This window comes from Macaca nemestrina, chromosome 5 (assembly GCF_043159975.1).
Source record: "Macaca nemestrina isolate mMacNem1 chromosome 5, mMacNem.hap1, whole genome shotgun sequence".
Classification (NCBI taxonomy): domain Eukaryota; kingdom Metazoa; phylum Chordata; class Mammalia; order Primates; family Cercopithecidae; genus Macaca; species Macaca nemestrina.
The window spans coordinates 136,022,627-136,036,604 of record NC_092129.1 but is presented as its reverse complement, the minus strand read 5'-3'; the positions used below and the strand labels follow the sequence as shown (position 1 = coordinate 136,036,604).

Here is a 13,978-nt window from a genome sequence, read left to right as displayed (position 1 = left end):
CAGTGAGATTCTTTTCAGTTTGGCACTATCACAAACATAAACATCCGTATCTGGGTTTTTATGTAAACATTAAGTTTCTCTGTGATAAATTCCTAGAAGTGCAATTGCCAGGTCATATGGTTGGCTGTGTGTTTAGATGTTTAAGAAACTGGGAAAGTGTTTTCTGGAGTGGCTGTGCCATTTTATATTTCCACCATATGTATAAGTAATCCAGTTTCTCTGTATCCTTACCAACATTTGGTGTTGTTGCTATTTTTATCGTTGCCATTCTGATAGATGTGTAGTAGTAGCTCATGATTTTAATTTGCTTATCTCTAATGACTATTGATGTTGAACATCTTTTCATGTGCTTATTTGCCATCTGAATATTCTCTTCATTGATACATCTTGTTTATGTCATCTGCCCATTTTCTAACTGGATTTTGTATTATACTGTTGAGTATTGAGAGTTCTTTATATATTCTAGATATTAGTCCTTTGTTGGATATGTGGTTTGCAAATATTTTATCCCAGTGTGTAGCTTTTCTTTAACTCTTTTTAATGAGCTCTTTTACAGAGCAAATGTTTTTAAATTTTGATGAGGTTCAATTTATCAGTTTTTCCTTTTATGAACTGTCCTTTTGGTGTTAAGTCTAAGAGCTATTTTCTATCCCAAATTAGGAAGATATTCTGCTATATTTCTTTCTACAGGTTTTATATCTTTACGTTTTACATTTATGTCTGTTATCTATTTTGAGTTAATTTTGTATAAGATATAGGACTTTGGTAGAAATTCATTTTGTGTGTGTGTTGGGGGTGGTTCTTTGTTGTTGTTTTGTTTGTTTTGGCTTACAGAGTCAAATTGCTGCATCACCATTTGTTTACAAAAGCCATCTTTATTTCATTGAATTGTTTCTGCACCTTTGCCAAAAACCGGTTGGCATACTTGTGTGGATCTATCTCTAGAGACTCTACTTTGTTCCACTGATCTTTGTGTCTATCCTTCTGCCAGTACTACATCATCTTGATTAATAATAGGCCTTGAAATTGAGTGGAATGATTCCTCTTATTCTATTCTACTTTTTCAAAATTGTTTTATTTATTTTAGTTTCTTTGCCTTTCCATATAAATTTTAGAATAACCTTGTCTATATCTACAGCAAATCTTGCTGGGAATAGTATTTGCATCAAACCTGGATATCAGTTTGGAGGAAACTGACATTTTTAATATGTTGACTTTTCCAATCAGGAACACAGTATGTGTCTCCCTTAAGACCTTTGATTTTTTTCATCAGTGTTTTGTGGATTTTAGCATACAAGTTCTATATGTTTTGTTAGATTTATACCTAAATATTTCTTGAGTTATTATAAATGGTAATATATTTTTAATTATGGTTTCCACATGTTCATTGTTCGTATGTAACCAAGCAATTGATATTTTTATGTATACCTTATATTTATTCCAGAGGTTTTTGTAGACTTCTTGGGATTTTCTACATAGACAATCATGTCATCTGCAAATTAAGACAGTTTTATTTCTTTTTTCAAATCTATATGTATTTTATTTTATTTTCTTACTTTATTGCACAGGCTAAAATTTCCAGCACTATACTGAATAAGAGTTGTGACAACAGAGATCTTTGTTTTGTTCCCAATCACATGGAAGTATTTAGTCTTTAATCATTTAAGTGTCCTGTTAACTGAAGGATTTTTGTAGATGTCCTTTATAGAGTTAGGAAATTTCCCTCTATTCCTTATCATGAATGGATATCAGGAATGGATATCAAATTTTGTCAAATGCTTTTTCTGTATCAGTTATGTACTTTTTCTTCTTTAGCTTGTTAATACAGCAGCTTACATGGATTGACAGACTTCACTTGGTAATTTGTCTTATATATTGGTAAATTTTATTTGCTGATATTTTGTTATTTTTGCATCTATTAGTATATTCATAAGTAATATTTGTCTGTAGTTTTCTTCTGTACTATCTGTGGCTTGATATCAAGGTAATGCCAACTTCATAAAATAGACTGGGAAATGTTTCTATGTCTTCTACTTTCTGGAAGAAATAGTATAGAACTCATAGTTAATTCTTTTTTAAACATTTGGTATAGTTTTCCAATGACACAATCTGGGCCTAGAGAATTCTTTTTGGGAGGTTATCAAATTACAAATTCAATTTTCTTAATAGTGTAGGGCTATTAAAATTATGTATTGTATATTGGATAGTTTTGTTAGAATATGTTTTTCTAGGAATTGATCCATTTTATGTAACTTGTTAAATTTCTCTTTGTAGAGTTATTCATAGTATTTTCTTATCATCCCTTTTGATGTCTGCAGTGATATTCCCTGTTTCATTCAAACACTGGTCATTTGTGTTTTCTCTATCAGTTCTGCAAGAAGTCTGGCAATGTTACTGGTCTTTTCAAAAAACCAGTTCTTTCTTTCATTGATTTTCCTTATTTTATTTTTTTAATTTTCAACTTCATTGATTTCTGTTCTTTACTATTTCCTTCCTTCTGCTTTATTTGGGCTTATTTTACTCTTTTTTAGAAGGAGATGATTCTTGAAAGTTTATCAATTTCAGATTTTTCTTTTCTAATATAAGCACATAGTGACAGAAACTGTGATACATTGTATTTTTATTTTAATTTGGTTCAATCTACCTTTTATTTTTCAAGAGACTGGGTTAAAATATAAAGACTCCAAAAAATTGAAAGGGATAGAAAAATATGTATTATCCAAACAGTATCCAAAACAAAATTGGTGCAGCTTTAATAATACAAGAGAAAGTAGATTTTAACTCAACATAGATGACTACAGGTAAGACTTCAAATATCACTTGGAGTGGCTTAAAGGAGGTACCCTTCCCAAGAGCTGCTCTGCAGACAAACTGCAGAAGTTGTCTAATTTACCTATTTTACTGTAGGGAACTTTATCTTTTTGGAGACTGCTTGACATTTAGATCCTATGCCCACATTTTCAGAATTTCACATTCTACACCTGTTGGTGGGAGGTAGACACCATTTCCCTGATTAGAACCTGAAAAATAATGATGCTTTACTGAGCCAATATTTTTCCAACAATTTACTTAAACTATTTATTGAATATTTTTACAAAATACCAAACTTCAGCCTAGTACACTTTGGGACACTGTGTTTTCAAATAATGCCTCCATTGTGTCAACAAATAGATACTTGTAGATAGCTGCAGATAGTCTATACTATTACGTGTTTAAACTAACTTTCTTAGAGTGCCAGAAATTTTATCAATGTCTCATTCTTAAAAAATGGTAAATTTTAATCAACAAAAGACAGATATAACCAGGCAATTTGAAGCATAAACAAAATCCTCTGTCTCAATTATAAAGTACAAAGTATCAGGTTTGCAATATGGGTTTTTCTTTTGTAATAGAATTTCGTAACTAAAGAGTGGGTTCTAGCCATCTCAAGGCTCAACTCAGGTAGTAGTATTCACTACCAAGCTGACACGGTAGGTAGCAGAATTTAGTTTTTCACAGGCTATAGGATTGAAGACCTTTGATTTTTACTGGGGCTGGCCAGGACCTCCCTCTATTTCTTGCCTTGTAGTCCTCTCTATAATGACAGCTCTCATCATCAAAGAGTGTAAACTAGGAAGGCAATTGAGTCTGTTATCAAGATGAAAGCCCTAATCACAGAAGTAACATCAGATCACTTGTGCCATATTCTGTTCATTAGAGGTGAGTCACTAGGTTTTGTTGACACTCAAAAGGAGGTGATTACACAAGGGAATCATTGTAGGATCACTGCAGGCTATCTTAGAAATCTGACTACCCCATGTCTGTCGATGAGGAAACTTATTAAATAAATGCAGCCATATCCATGCATCTTCAAAGAAAAGAATTAGGAGTTCTATATGGTACTAATATGTAAAGAGTAAATACCTATTGACAAAGGAATAGTGTGAATAATATGACATATTCTGCTTATAAGGTGGAAAATAATTCTGTAATTCTATTTGCTTGTATACAGTTAAAGAAAACATGAATCAACATATAAGAAATGAATTACAGGGTTGCCAAGGTTGGGAGTGAGGAGTGAGAACTGGGTGGAAGGGAAACAGAGGTTGAAGGGACTTTTCCTGTAGTTTTTATATTTACAATTTTTTGAACCATATAAATGCATAATCTATTCAAAGATTAAATACAAATAATACGAAGATTATTTTGTGGTCACCAAAGTTGTCTCTTTTCAGTATTCTAGAGGGGCATGAGAAGCTGAGAGTATTAGCTAATGATGGAATTTTAGAAGTTTTTTCTTGAAGGTTCAATATGCCATAAGTAGTGTCTTATGTGGTTGCCATTTAGATGCAATTTCGCATCAAGTCTACTGAGTACCTGTTGCAGCCACTGCAAAAACTCAGAATGGAACCTCCCACCCAAGATTTGGTTTGGATGTCAAGACAGTGACTACATTTACACACACACACACACACACACACACACACACCCCGACCCCCCGAGAGGGTATGAAGAGGTTTATTTCATACATAATGAGACTTCTCTGGGGAAAGTAGGGCAGTCCTCTCAAGCTGATCTGAAAATGATTTGAGAAAACAGTGAAGAAAGACAGGTCTTAGGGTTTTATTATGGTTAGGGGGTAGGCTGGTGTGAGCCTTCCTGCATGAAGGTTGGGGTTTGTGCGGTTTGAATCTCTCCTGGCACCAAAGGTGGGAGCACCCTGGCTTTTTTTTTTTTTTTTTTTTTCAAATCATACTGCCCAGATTAAGGGTACAAGAAGAGGCAAGGGTGAACCTTAAAAGCTTTTAGTAGTAAAACATCAAATAAAGCAGTCGTATTCTTTTTTTTAAAGAGACAAGGTCTTGCTCTGTTGCCCAGGCTGGAGTGCAGGGGCTCAGTCATAGCTTACTGGAACCTGGAACTCCTGAACTCAAGCAATCCTCCCGACTCAGCCTCCCGAGTAGCTGGGACTACAGGCGTGTGCCACTGGACCAGGTTAATTTTTTTTATATTTAGTTTTTGTAGAGATGACGTCTTGCTATATCTCCCGGGCTGGTCTTAAACTCCTGGCCTCAAGCAATCCTCCCATCCCTGCCTCCCAAAGTGTTGAGATTACAGGTGTGAGCCACGGAGTCCAGCAATAACTTGTTTTGTTTAGTCAGGATAGCAACAGAGACCTCACAAATATTTAGCCTTCTGACACAAGCTTGTAAAAAAACATTCCTTAAAAATTATCAAAATTATATGCGTAAAGAAGGCTGTGGGAGACAAAGGAGTATTTCTTTAGGAGATATAATTTTTCATCTATCAGACAAGCAAAAATTGCAAAGAATTATGGCATTCAGTGTGGCCCAGGATATGAGAAGTTAGGCAATTCCATACAGTCAATGGAAAATAAAAATTGCATATTCATACACCATTTTCCAAAGGTAACACCTTCATATAAACAATTTCAATGTGCATGTCCTTTGACTCAGCAATTCTACTCCTAGAAATGTATTCTGAGTAAACAATCAGATAAATGCAAAATGTACAACCACACAATCAATACATGCACACACACACCCAAGAATGTTCACTGGAGCATTGGTTGAGAGAAAGAAAAAAGGTTGGCAGCAACCTATAAATCCAACTATTGAGATTTAAGTAAACTAGTGTATCCTCCTATGACAAAATATAGCCATAAAAGGAAGATTCAAAGTATTTCATGATACAGGAAAGTTATTAACATTATATGTTAAAGTCGAAAGGACATAAAAGAGTATTACACTATTATTCCATTGTTGTTCATTAAATAGTTGTATATACATAGGAAAAAGACCAAAATAATATAAATACACTAAATTTTTACAGTATTTCTGGTGTGATATGCTGGGTTATTTTTATTTTCATCTTAGTTCTCTTTAATTTTCTATACCTTTTTTACTAAATTGGAATCTCAGAGATTTTGAAGGTAAATGATCAGTGGCAAAATAATGCTACTACGTATAAATTAATTCTACAAATTGGGCTAACCAGAAGGAAAACGGGTCACCACAGAAAGTATTATAATTCATAAGAATAATGATAATTAATATGGTACAAATTTATTAGACAATCAAATATCATAAAATCTTTGTGACTGGAAATTGAATAAAAGACTTAAATTGAATTAACTTAAAAGACATTAATAAAGGTCTGTTCCTTAAAGTGCTCAGACATTTAAAAGATACTTTCAAAACAAAAACATCTAGTACAAGGAAGATTACTAGTCTCCTCAGGCCGTAGTGAAAATGGAGCACATCATCATCAAATAACAACGTCAGCTAAAAATACAGAGCCTGTTTATTTTGTATGAACCAACTGTGCAAGCAATTTGTGCAATACTTTGGTGTTAACTCCGATTTGGATACGAATTACTCATTTTCACAAACTTAAATTGGATTACACTTTATCTTTCCCAATTACTGCAAACATTTACTGAACACGTATACATTTGGAACTTCGATGAAGTAAAAACATGAAAAGTTAATCTCTACTTCCAAAAATGTAGATGCACGCTGCAATTGTATGTCATTTCTTTCGCAAAATTTTGCACAGAATACTGCTGTTAATTGTTAGTAGAGGATTTCAGAAATGACTAGATCCTTTAGTTGAGGCAAGCAGGTATGTTCCCCGTGTTCTAGCACTGCACTTAGGAGCCAATGAAAGAAAATTTTAAAAAGAAAGCAGAGTCTCCTCTGGAGACCCCGCCTGCCACGACCACATACCTTGATTCTTGCTTTCTCTATAAATTCTAGAGGGGCTTTCCCAAACTCAAATCCAACTCCAATCCAAGGAATCCAGCCCCTGATGCACGGGGGTCTACGCAAATTCTTCCGCTGAAGGAGTAAGAACAGAGCAAGGCAACCCAGGATTATAATCACTGTTGGGAAAATTAGTTCCATGTTTTTGTCCGGCACCTTCCAGAATCAGAGAAGTGTGAAATAGTCCTGCCGTCCAGGCACTTGCTTCTTTTTTACGGGCTACGGAACCTGCCAGGACTCTCAATCTTTCTGCTGCAACTTTTGCAGCTCTCCTTCGTAACTGTAGCTTCCTTTCTCTGTCCCAATTTTTAGGTGATTTTTGCATTGTCGTTCCCTCCCACTTCCACTTCTCTTTGAATCTCAGCCAGCGCGGAAAAAATGCAGGGAGGGGCAGGGCAGGGCTAGGACTGACGGGCTAGAACTAGTCGCGTTGCTATGGAGACCGGAGGCGGAGCCGCAGCGGGCCCCGCGGCCGGCCAATCAGAGACGTCGCGGAGCCCGGCGGACTACATTGCCCAGTAACCTCCTGGGCTCCGCTGTGTTTTCCTATTCTGGGGTGCAGGGGGCAGCTGAACCACTCCAGCCTGGGACTGCTAGGAAGGTTGCGGGTCCGCCCGGCCGAGCCGAACGAGGGAAATGGTCCTCACCCGGCCACTCGCCGGTTGAAAAGGGGCCGCCCTGGCAGGGAAGCGGCAGCCGCGGCGCGGTGCAGCGGCGAGAAGGGGTGCGTTTTCGCCTTGCCCTGCTGCTGAATGTCCGTCCCGGAGGAGGAGAGGCTTTTGCCGCTGACCCAGAGATGGCCCCGAGCGAGCAAGTTCCTACTGTCCGGCTGCGCGGCCACCGTGGCCGAGCTAGGTACCCGGCTGCCCACGCCTGGGCCTCCCGGGCCAGTGGCACGCGCCGCGCTGGGGGAGGGAGCGCGGGCGGCTTGGCGCCCGGCAGTGCGCATCGGAGAGGTCGCCCCTTCCACGCCCGCCTGGCGGAGGTGGTGGTGGAGGCCAGGCCCGCGGTGGGAGGAGGAGGGATTGAGGTCTCCACGGCCTTTTCCTTCTAATCTCGTCTAATGCTTCCCTTAGGCATGTGCTGTGGTGCTTGAATGTTGTACTTTGAGAAGCCTCGCCAGCTGTCATTCCTCTGTAGGAATCATTTTCCTTTTCATGAGGATGACCTTTTTAAAAACGTAATCTGTTTTCCATCGTTACTGAAATAATCTCTGTGGTTTATAGTCTTACACAGCCACACTGTCATTATCTTGTGGGTCCAAGTTGTGGACCTACCTTGTGGGACTTCCGTTATTAACCTGCCACTCACAGAGCATTGACTTAAGCATCCGCCAGTTACTTGACCTCTCTGGATGTAATTCATCTATACTGTTTGCCTTGCAGGATTCTGAGAAGTCAATAATATATGATTGCTAAACCCAAGGCAGCACACCAATTAGTTGCGACATTTTTATAATTACTACAATACCAGGGACTGTGGATATATATTTGAAAAGACCCAGTTCTGACCTTCTTACAGGCTGCTGGGGAGACAGAGAAAGAGAATTATAATGTGCTACTTGTTATAATGAAGATATTATTAGGTGTCATAAAAGCATAGAAGAGCAGCCACATCTGCCTAAATGAGTCAGAAAAAACTTTAAGAGGCCATCTAGAGCGGAATGATGATGCCCTTGAATGAGCAAGTAGCGTTTATTCCAAGGATTTTGTGAGTAGTGTACTCATGTGTTTCCTGTGAAGCCTTAACTGTGTATTTTAAGATTACCCTTATATTTTCTTGCCTGTTACAAAAAAATAAAAAGAACAGTTCTGATGCGTTATCATTTGTAAATGTTAGTTGGTCCTATTTTAAGAGTTTATTTTTTAATTCTAGCATAGCCAGCCATGATCGGTTGTTTTGTGCTCTTCCATTTTGCCTTTTAGCCCCTCTATTTTTTAATGTCTCTCCTTTCGAAAATGATGGAGAATTTTTAATTTTCATTGTTTTTACTGAAATAAAATTCATCAGCTTAAAAAGATCTAAAAGCAGATTGCTGAATGATATTTCCAGGTTTTATTTTTAACTGATATGTCCCCCCTGCGACTCAATGGCTTTTATACAGGGCTGTTCCTCGTTAAAAATTCATGGAGAGAGTGGTGTGGGGAGAGTGGATGGAAATCAAAATGTGGGATGGTTTTAAGTACAAATCACTTCAGGAACCTGAAGCATCATTTAGGAAACCAGCAAGAAAATAAAACTTATTTTGAAAGACATAATCTGTGTAATATGGAGAATCCTATTAAGATTTTTCAGGTTTCATATGTCAATAAAACATTGTTTGAAGTCTATGCAAGCTACTTCTGTTCTAGGGAAACTGTCAGCAAGATACTAACTTTTCCAAAAACCAGTGGTAAGATTTAATATTCACTTCCCTTCCCCACATTGTTTTCTCTTGGAAAAGGTATACTGAGGTTTTGTGTCGGGTGGTGGTCATTGAAAAGTCTCATATAATGTGAGTAATGTTCATGAAGTTGTCTGAACGTCATTATTTTAATTATTCAGGACAGTTTCTTTATAAAGTTATGAGCTTTATCTTCCTTATGTAGGCCATGTAGCTTAACTGTATTAAGGTAAAAGGCCTATCTCTAATTTAAAATTTAAAACCAAAAAATTTTTCCAAAATACAGTTAGTACTTGTAAGGAGGCCATGAGTAGGCCTTGCATATAATTTAGTGCTGGAAAAATAATTCCATCTATGCTTTAATTGAAAGAATATTGAGCTTGTGACCCTTGCATATAAAAGAGGACATTATAAACTCCATTACATTTTCTGCATCTCAAACATCATGTCAGTGATTCATCTGCATGTGAACATCATCCATGAAATTATAGAATTCAGCTTCCTCTAGCATTTATTGTAGTACATAAGAATATATAGTGCAGTATTCTAATGTTACATTAGATCTCAAATAATCATGGCTGCAGTCAAGAGGATGGTACAGAATATGGATAAATTATTTCCCATTGAAAAGCAAAAACTAATGACTAACAGATATTAAAGTGAAATTTCTGAATAGAAAGAACCCAAGGCTTGTCATTTTTATTTTATTTTATTTTATTTTATTTTTGCCAGTGGTACGAGATGCTCTTGCATAGTGATTCTTAAATTTGGAACTGTGTGAGAATCAAGTTTCTAAACTCTCTTCAACCTACTGAATTAGAATCCATGGGCATGGGGCTAGGAAATTTCTAATTTTTAAAATTTCCCTAGCTGATTCTGTTATATTCTAAAATTTGAGAACAACCAGTCTTGGGAAAATATTACTCCTATAATTTTAGATTTTTGTTTGTTTCTCTGAATGTTGTGGGTTTTTCCCTGCATTTGTGTTTTTGTTAGCAACCTTTCCCCTGGATCTCACAAAAACTCGACTCCAAATGCAAGGAGAAGCAGCTCTTGCTCGGTTGGGAGACGGTGCAAGAGAATCTGCCCCCTATAGGGGAATGGTGCGCACAGCCCTAGGGATCATTCAAGAGGAGGGCTTTCTAAAGCTTTGGCAAGGAGTGACACCGGCCATTTACAGACACGTAGGTATTTATCTTGATTCTAGCTGGTAAGTTTGTTATGAGTTATGTGTTTGTCTCCTGTGCTTTTCTGTTTGTCCAAAAACAAGCTAGTTTTTTTCTCCTACTGAATCAATAACTGAACACATACAGCACATAGTCTTTTTTTATTATTTATTTATTTATCTATTTTATTTATTTATTTATTTTTTGAGAGTTGCACTCTATTGCCCAGGCTGTAGTGCAGTGGTGCCATCTCGGCTCACTGCAACCTCCACCTCCCAGGTTCAAGCAATTCTCCTGACTCAGCCTCCCGAGTAGCTGGGACTACAGGTGCACGCCACCACACCCAGCTAATTTTTTTTCTTTTTTCCTTTTTTTTTTGTTTTGAGAGAGTCTCTCTCTGTTGCCCAGGCTATAGCACAGTGGTGTGACCTCAGCTCACTGCAACCTCCATCTCCCAGGTTCAAGCAATTCTCCTGCCTCAGCCTCCTGAATAGCTAGGATTACAGGCGCACACCACCACACCTGGCTAATTTTTGTATTTTTAGTAGAGATGGGGTTTCACCACGTTGGTCAGGCTAGTCTTGAACTCTTCATGAAATTTTTGTATTTTTAGTAGAGACAGGGTTTCACCATATTGATCAGGCTGGTCCGAAACTCCTGACCTCAGGTGATCCACCTGCCTTGGCCTCCCAAAGTGCTAGGATTACAGGCATGAGCCAATGTGCCTGGCCAGAACACATATAGTCTCTTAAGAAGAAAAAACTTAACTACCAATTATTATTAAGAAGTTACTGTCCTAAATTTTTAGAAACGCATACTCACGTATTTAGGGATGAACTGTCATGAAGTCTGTAAACCACTTTAAAATATTAATTAAGCAAAAAACAATGAAGCAAGCCAGGTATGGTGGCTTATGCCTATAATCCCAGCAGTTTGGAAAGCCAAGGCAGGATAATTGCTTGAGCCCAGGAGTTCGAGACCAGCCTGAGCAAGATGGCAAGACCCTGTCTCTACAAAGAGTAAGAAAATTAGCCAGGCAAAGTGGCACATGACTGTAGTCCCCACTACTCAGGAGGCTGAAGTGTGAAAACACCTCGAACCCAGGAATTCAAGGGGGCAGTGAGCTTTGATCCTGCCACTGCACTCCAGCCTGGGCAATAACACAAGACCCCATCTCTAAAAAAATTAAATTGGGCCGGGTGCTGTGGCTCACGCCTGTAATCCAGCACTTTGGGAGGCACAGGCGGGTAAGATCACGTGAGGTCAGGAGTTCGAGACTAGCCTGGCCAACATGGTGAAACCCTGTCTCTACTAAAAATACAAAAATTAGCTGGGCATGGTGGTGCATTTCTGTAGTCCCAGCTACTCAGGAGGCTGAGGCAGGAAAATCGCTTGAATCCAGGAGGTGGAGGTTGCAGTGAGCCAAGATCATGCCATTGCACTCCAGCCTGGGTGACAAGAGTGAAACTCTGTCTCAGAAGAATACAAAATAAATTTTAAAAGTTAGACAGTTAAGGAAATATAGCAGAAATGTTAGTGGTTGATAAATCTCAATAGGTAGAGATAGAGGGAGTTATATATTATTTACTCTTCAGTGTTTGAAAATTTTCTTAATAAAAATTTGTATAGTTTTAAGAAAGAAAAAAATGAATAGCCGATATCTTTTTTCTTCACCTAAGAACTTTAAACACATTTACATTTTTCATATTTTTTGAAAATTAACATATTTATTACAGTGCCAAATCTCATGAGTCTCTGTCTCATAATCTAAGACCAGGCTACTCTGAAAGAGAACAGAGTTCACTGCCTAATCCAACACTGGCTGTAGTGTAAATGCAACACAGGTGATTTTTGCCCCGGTTCCAAGGCTACCTAACTAGCTATGTGGGCCTTAGTCACCCTTAAAGGAAGATGGTTGCAACTATGCCAGTGAGAACATTTTTCTGCTCTGCTTTCACAGTGACACTCACAAGAGGAGGACTTGACTTTTTAGCTTGTGTACGGGAGAATCTAAAATTGGCTTCAAAGGAGGTAGGATAGGTTTGGCATTTTTCTCCTCATAATGTTTCCTGAAGCATGAAAGGATCCTTGATCAGAAAAGTGCTCAGTTCTAATTTCTGATATTTGCTGGCTTAATATTTTTAAAGACTCAGTTCTCCAGATGAGTCAGTTAGGGTGTATCATCAAAAACTTTCTAGAATTGTGTGCAGAGACTGTTACTGGTTTTGCAAGTTGTATATTTTTGAGTATCTTAAAATACTTCATCAACTTTCTAAAACATTAAGAAAAGCTCTCTATACAAATACCATGTATTGATTTTAATTATTTTGTTTTCCATCGTTTTAAAAATATTTTCTCCTTTGCATTCCCATTATTATTTTGAGTTTCATTTCTTTTCATTTGTAGTTTGTTGTTCATTGTATTGTTTTACAGCTAAGATTCATTTCATATGTTTGATACTTGGCTGAAAAATTACAATAAATTCTCCAATGAAATTATGTATCTTTATGTAATGAAAATACCTGCTGTGCACCAAGGTATGTACTAGGGCACCTGGGGTAAGTAAAAACAAACACACAGAGCCTGCCTAGAGAAGCTCATGGTCTGATGGAAAGATAAGCAAGAAAAGTTAATTTCTAATCAATATGATCAAAAGGTCAGAGAGCACTTTCTGAAAAACATGTTTTTGAGTTGAGTCCTGAAAGACAAGGACATGTTAGTAAAGCAGAGAAGGGAGAATTCATTTTGGAAAGATCAGACAGTATGTGGGAAGGCAAGAGTCTGAAAAGAACATGCCCCATTTGGAGAAGCATCAAGAAACCCACATGTCAGAAGCATCGGCCCCATGAGACAAAGACACAGCTAGAGAGATTGACTAGGCCATGTCGGAATGTCCTCTTATTTTATATAGACATAAGCATATAGATACATGTAGCCAAAGTTACCTTTTTAATGATCTTTTTTACACAGTGTACTCCGGAGGTCGAATGGTCACATATGAACATCTCCGAGAGGTTGTGTTTGGCAAGAGTGAAGATGAGCATTATCCCCTTTGGTAAGTTTTGTTTTGAAAATAACATGCTGTTGCCCCAAATGCCTTAATGTTTATTAGGTTTATGTAAAATTGTACATTTGTACCCAAATTGCCTTAAAATAATTATGGACTTAAAATAATAAATAATTACAATATAAGTCCATATAATTGAGCATTTTACTGCACATGGTATACAGACATACATGTACATATATATATAAGGTGCATATATAGAGATATTTAATATTTTACTGTTGAAAGAATTCTTATAGAGTACCTTTTTATTTCTCTTTTTATTAAGAACTCTCGGCTTTAGAGTCAGTCAGGGATGGGCTCAAATTCCTGCTCTACTACTGTATAACCTGGACAAACTGCTTCACCTTTTTTATCTTCAGTTTTCACAGCTATAGAAGTAACACTAACCATTAAGTGTTTTTATAGGACTAGGTGAGATTATTAATGTAAGTGTATATTATTTAACAGAAACTGAAAAAATCGGTTACTATAAATAATATACATAGAGTGCCTATAAATAAATAGAAATATAGAAAACACAGGCTGGGCACGGTGGCTCATGCCTGTAATCCCAGCATTTTGGGAGGCCAATGTGGGCAGATCACCTGAGGTCAGG

The 13,978-nt window shown here is 37.5% G+C and overlaps 2 protein-coding genes across 11 annotated transcripts in view; one reads left to right on the top strand and one right to left on the bottom strand.

Annotated features, from left to right (window-relative positions):
• The window catches only part of CYP39A1 (cytochrome P450 family 39 subfamily A member 1), a 108,286-nt gene extending 101,134 nt beyond the window's left edge, over positions 1-7,152 (bottom strand). Inside the window, exon 1 of one of the 2 annotated variants that reach the window (XM_011756921.3) lies at positions 6,729-7,152. In XM_011756921.3, coding sequence (XP_011755223.2) covers positions 6,729-6,905 — 177 coding nt within the window. In that variant the 5' untranslated portion in view covers positions 6,906-7,152. The remainder of the gene's footprint in view (positions 1-6,728) is intronic. The other variant, XM_011756920.3, reaches the window with a different exon arrangement.
• Positions 7,153-7,301: 149 nt separating this feature from the next.
• Positions 7,302-13,978, top strand: part of LOC105490921 (solute carrier family 25 member 27) — a 41,885-nt gene continuing 35,208 nt past the window's right edge. For 5 of the 9 annotated variants that reach the window (XM_011756912.3, XM_071096956.1, XM_011756915.3 and 2 more), the window contains exons 1-3: positions 7,302-7,619; positions 10,144-10,335; positions 13,284-13,368. In XM_011756912.3, the coding sequence (XP_011755214.1) occupies positions 7,517-7,619; positions 10,144-10,335; positions 13,284-13,368 (380 nt within the window). In that variant the 5' untranslated portion in view covers positions 7,302-7,516. Of the gene's footprint in view, positions 7,620-7,683; positions 12,851-13,283; positions 13,369-13,978 lie in introns of those variants that run through there. The other 4 variants (XM_024795772.2, XM_011756917.3, XM_011756918.3 and 1 more) reach the window with 4 other exon arrangements.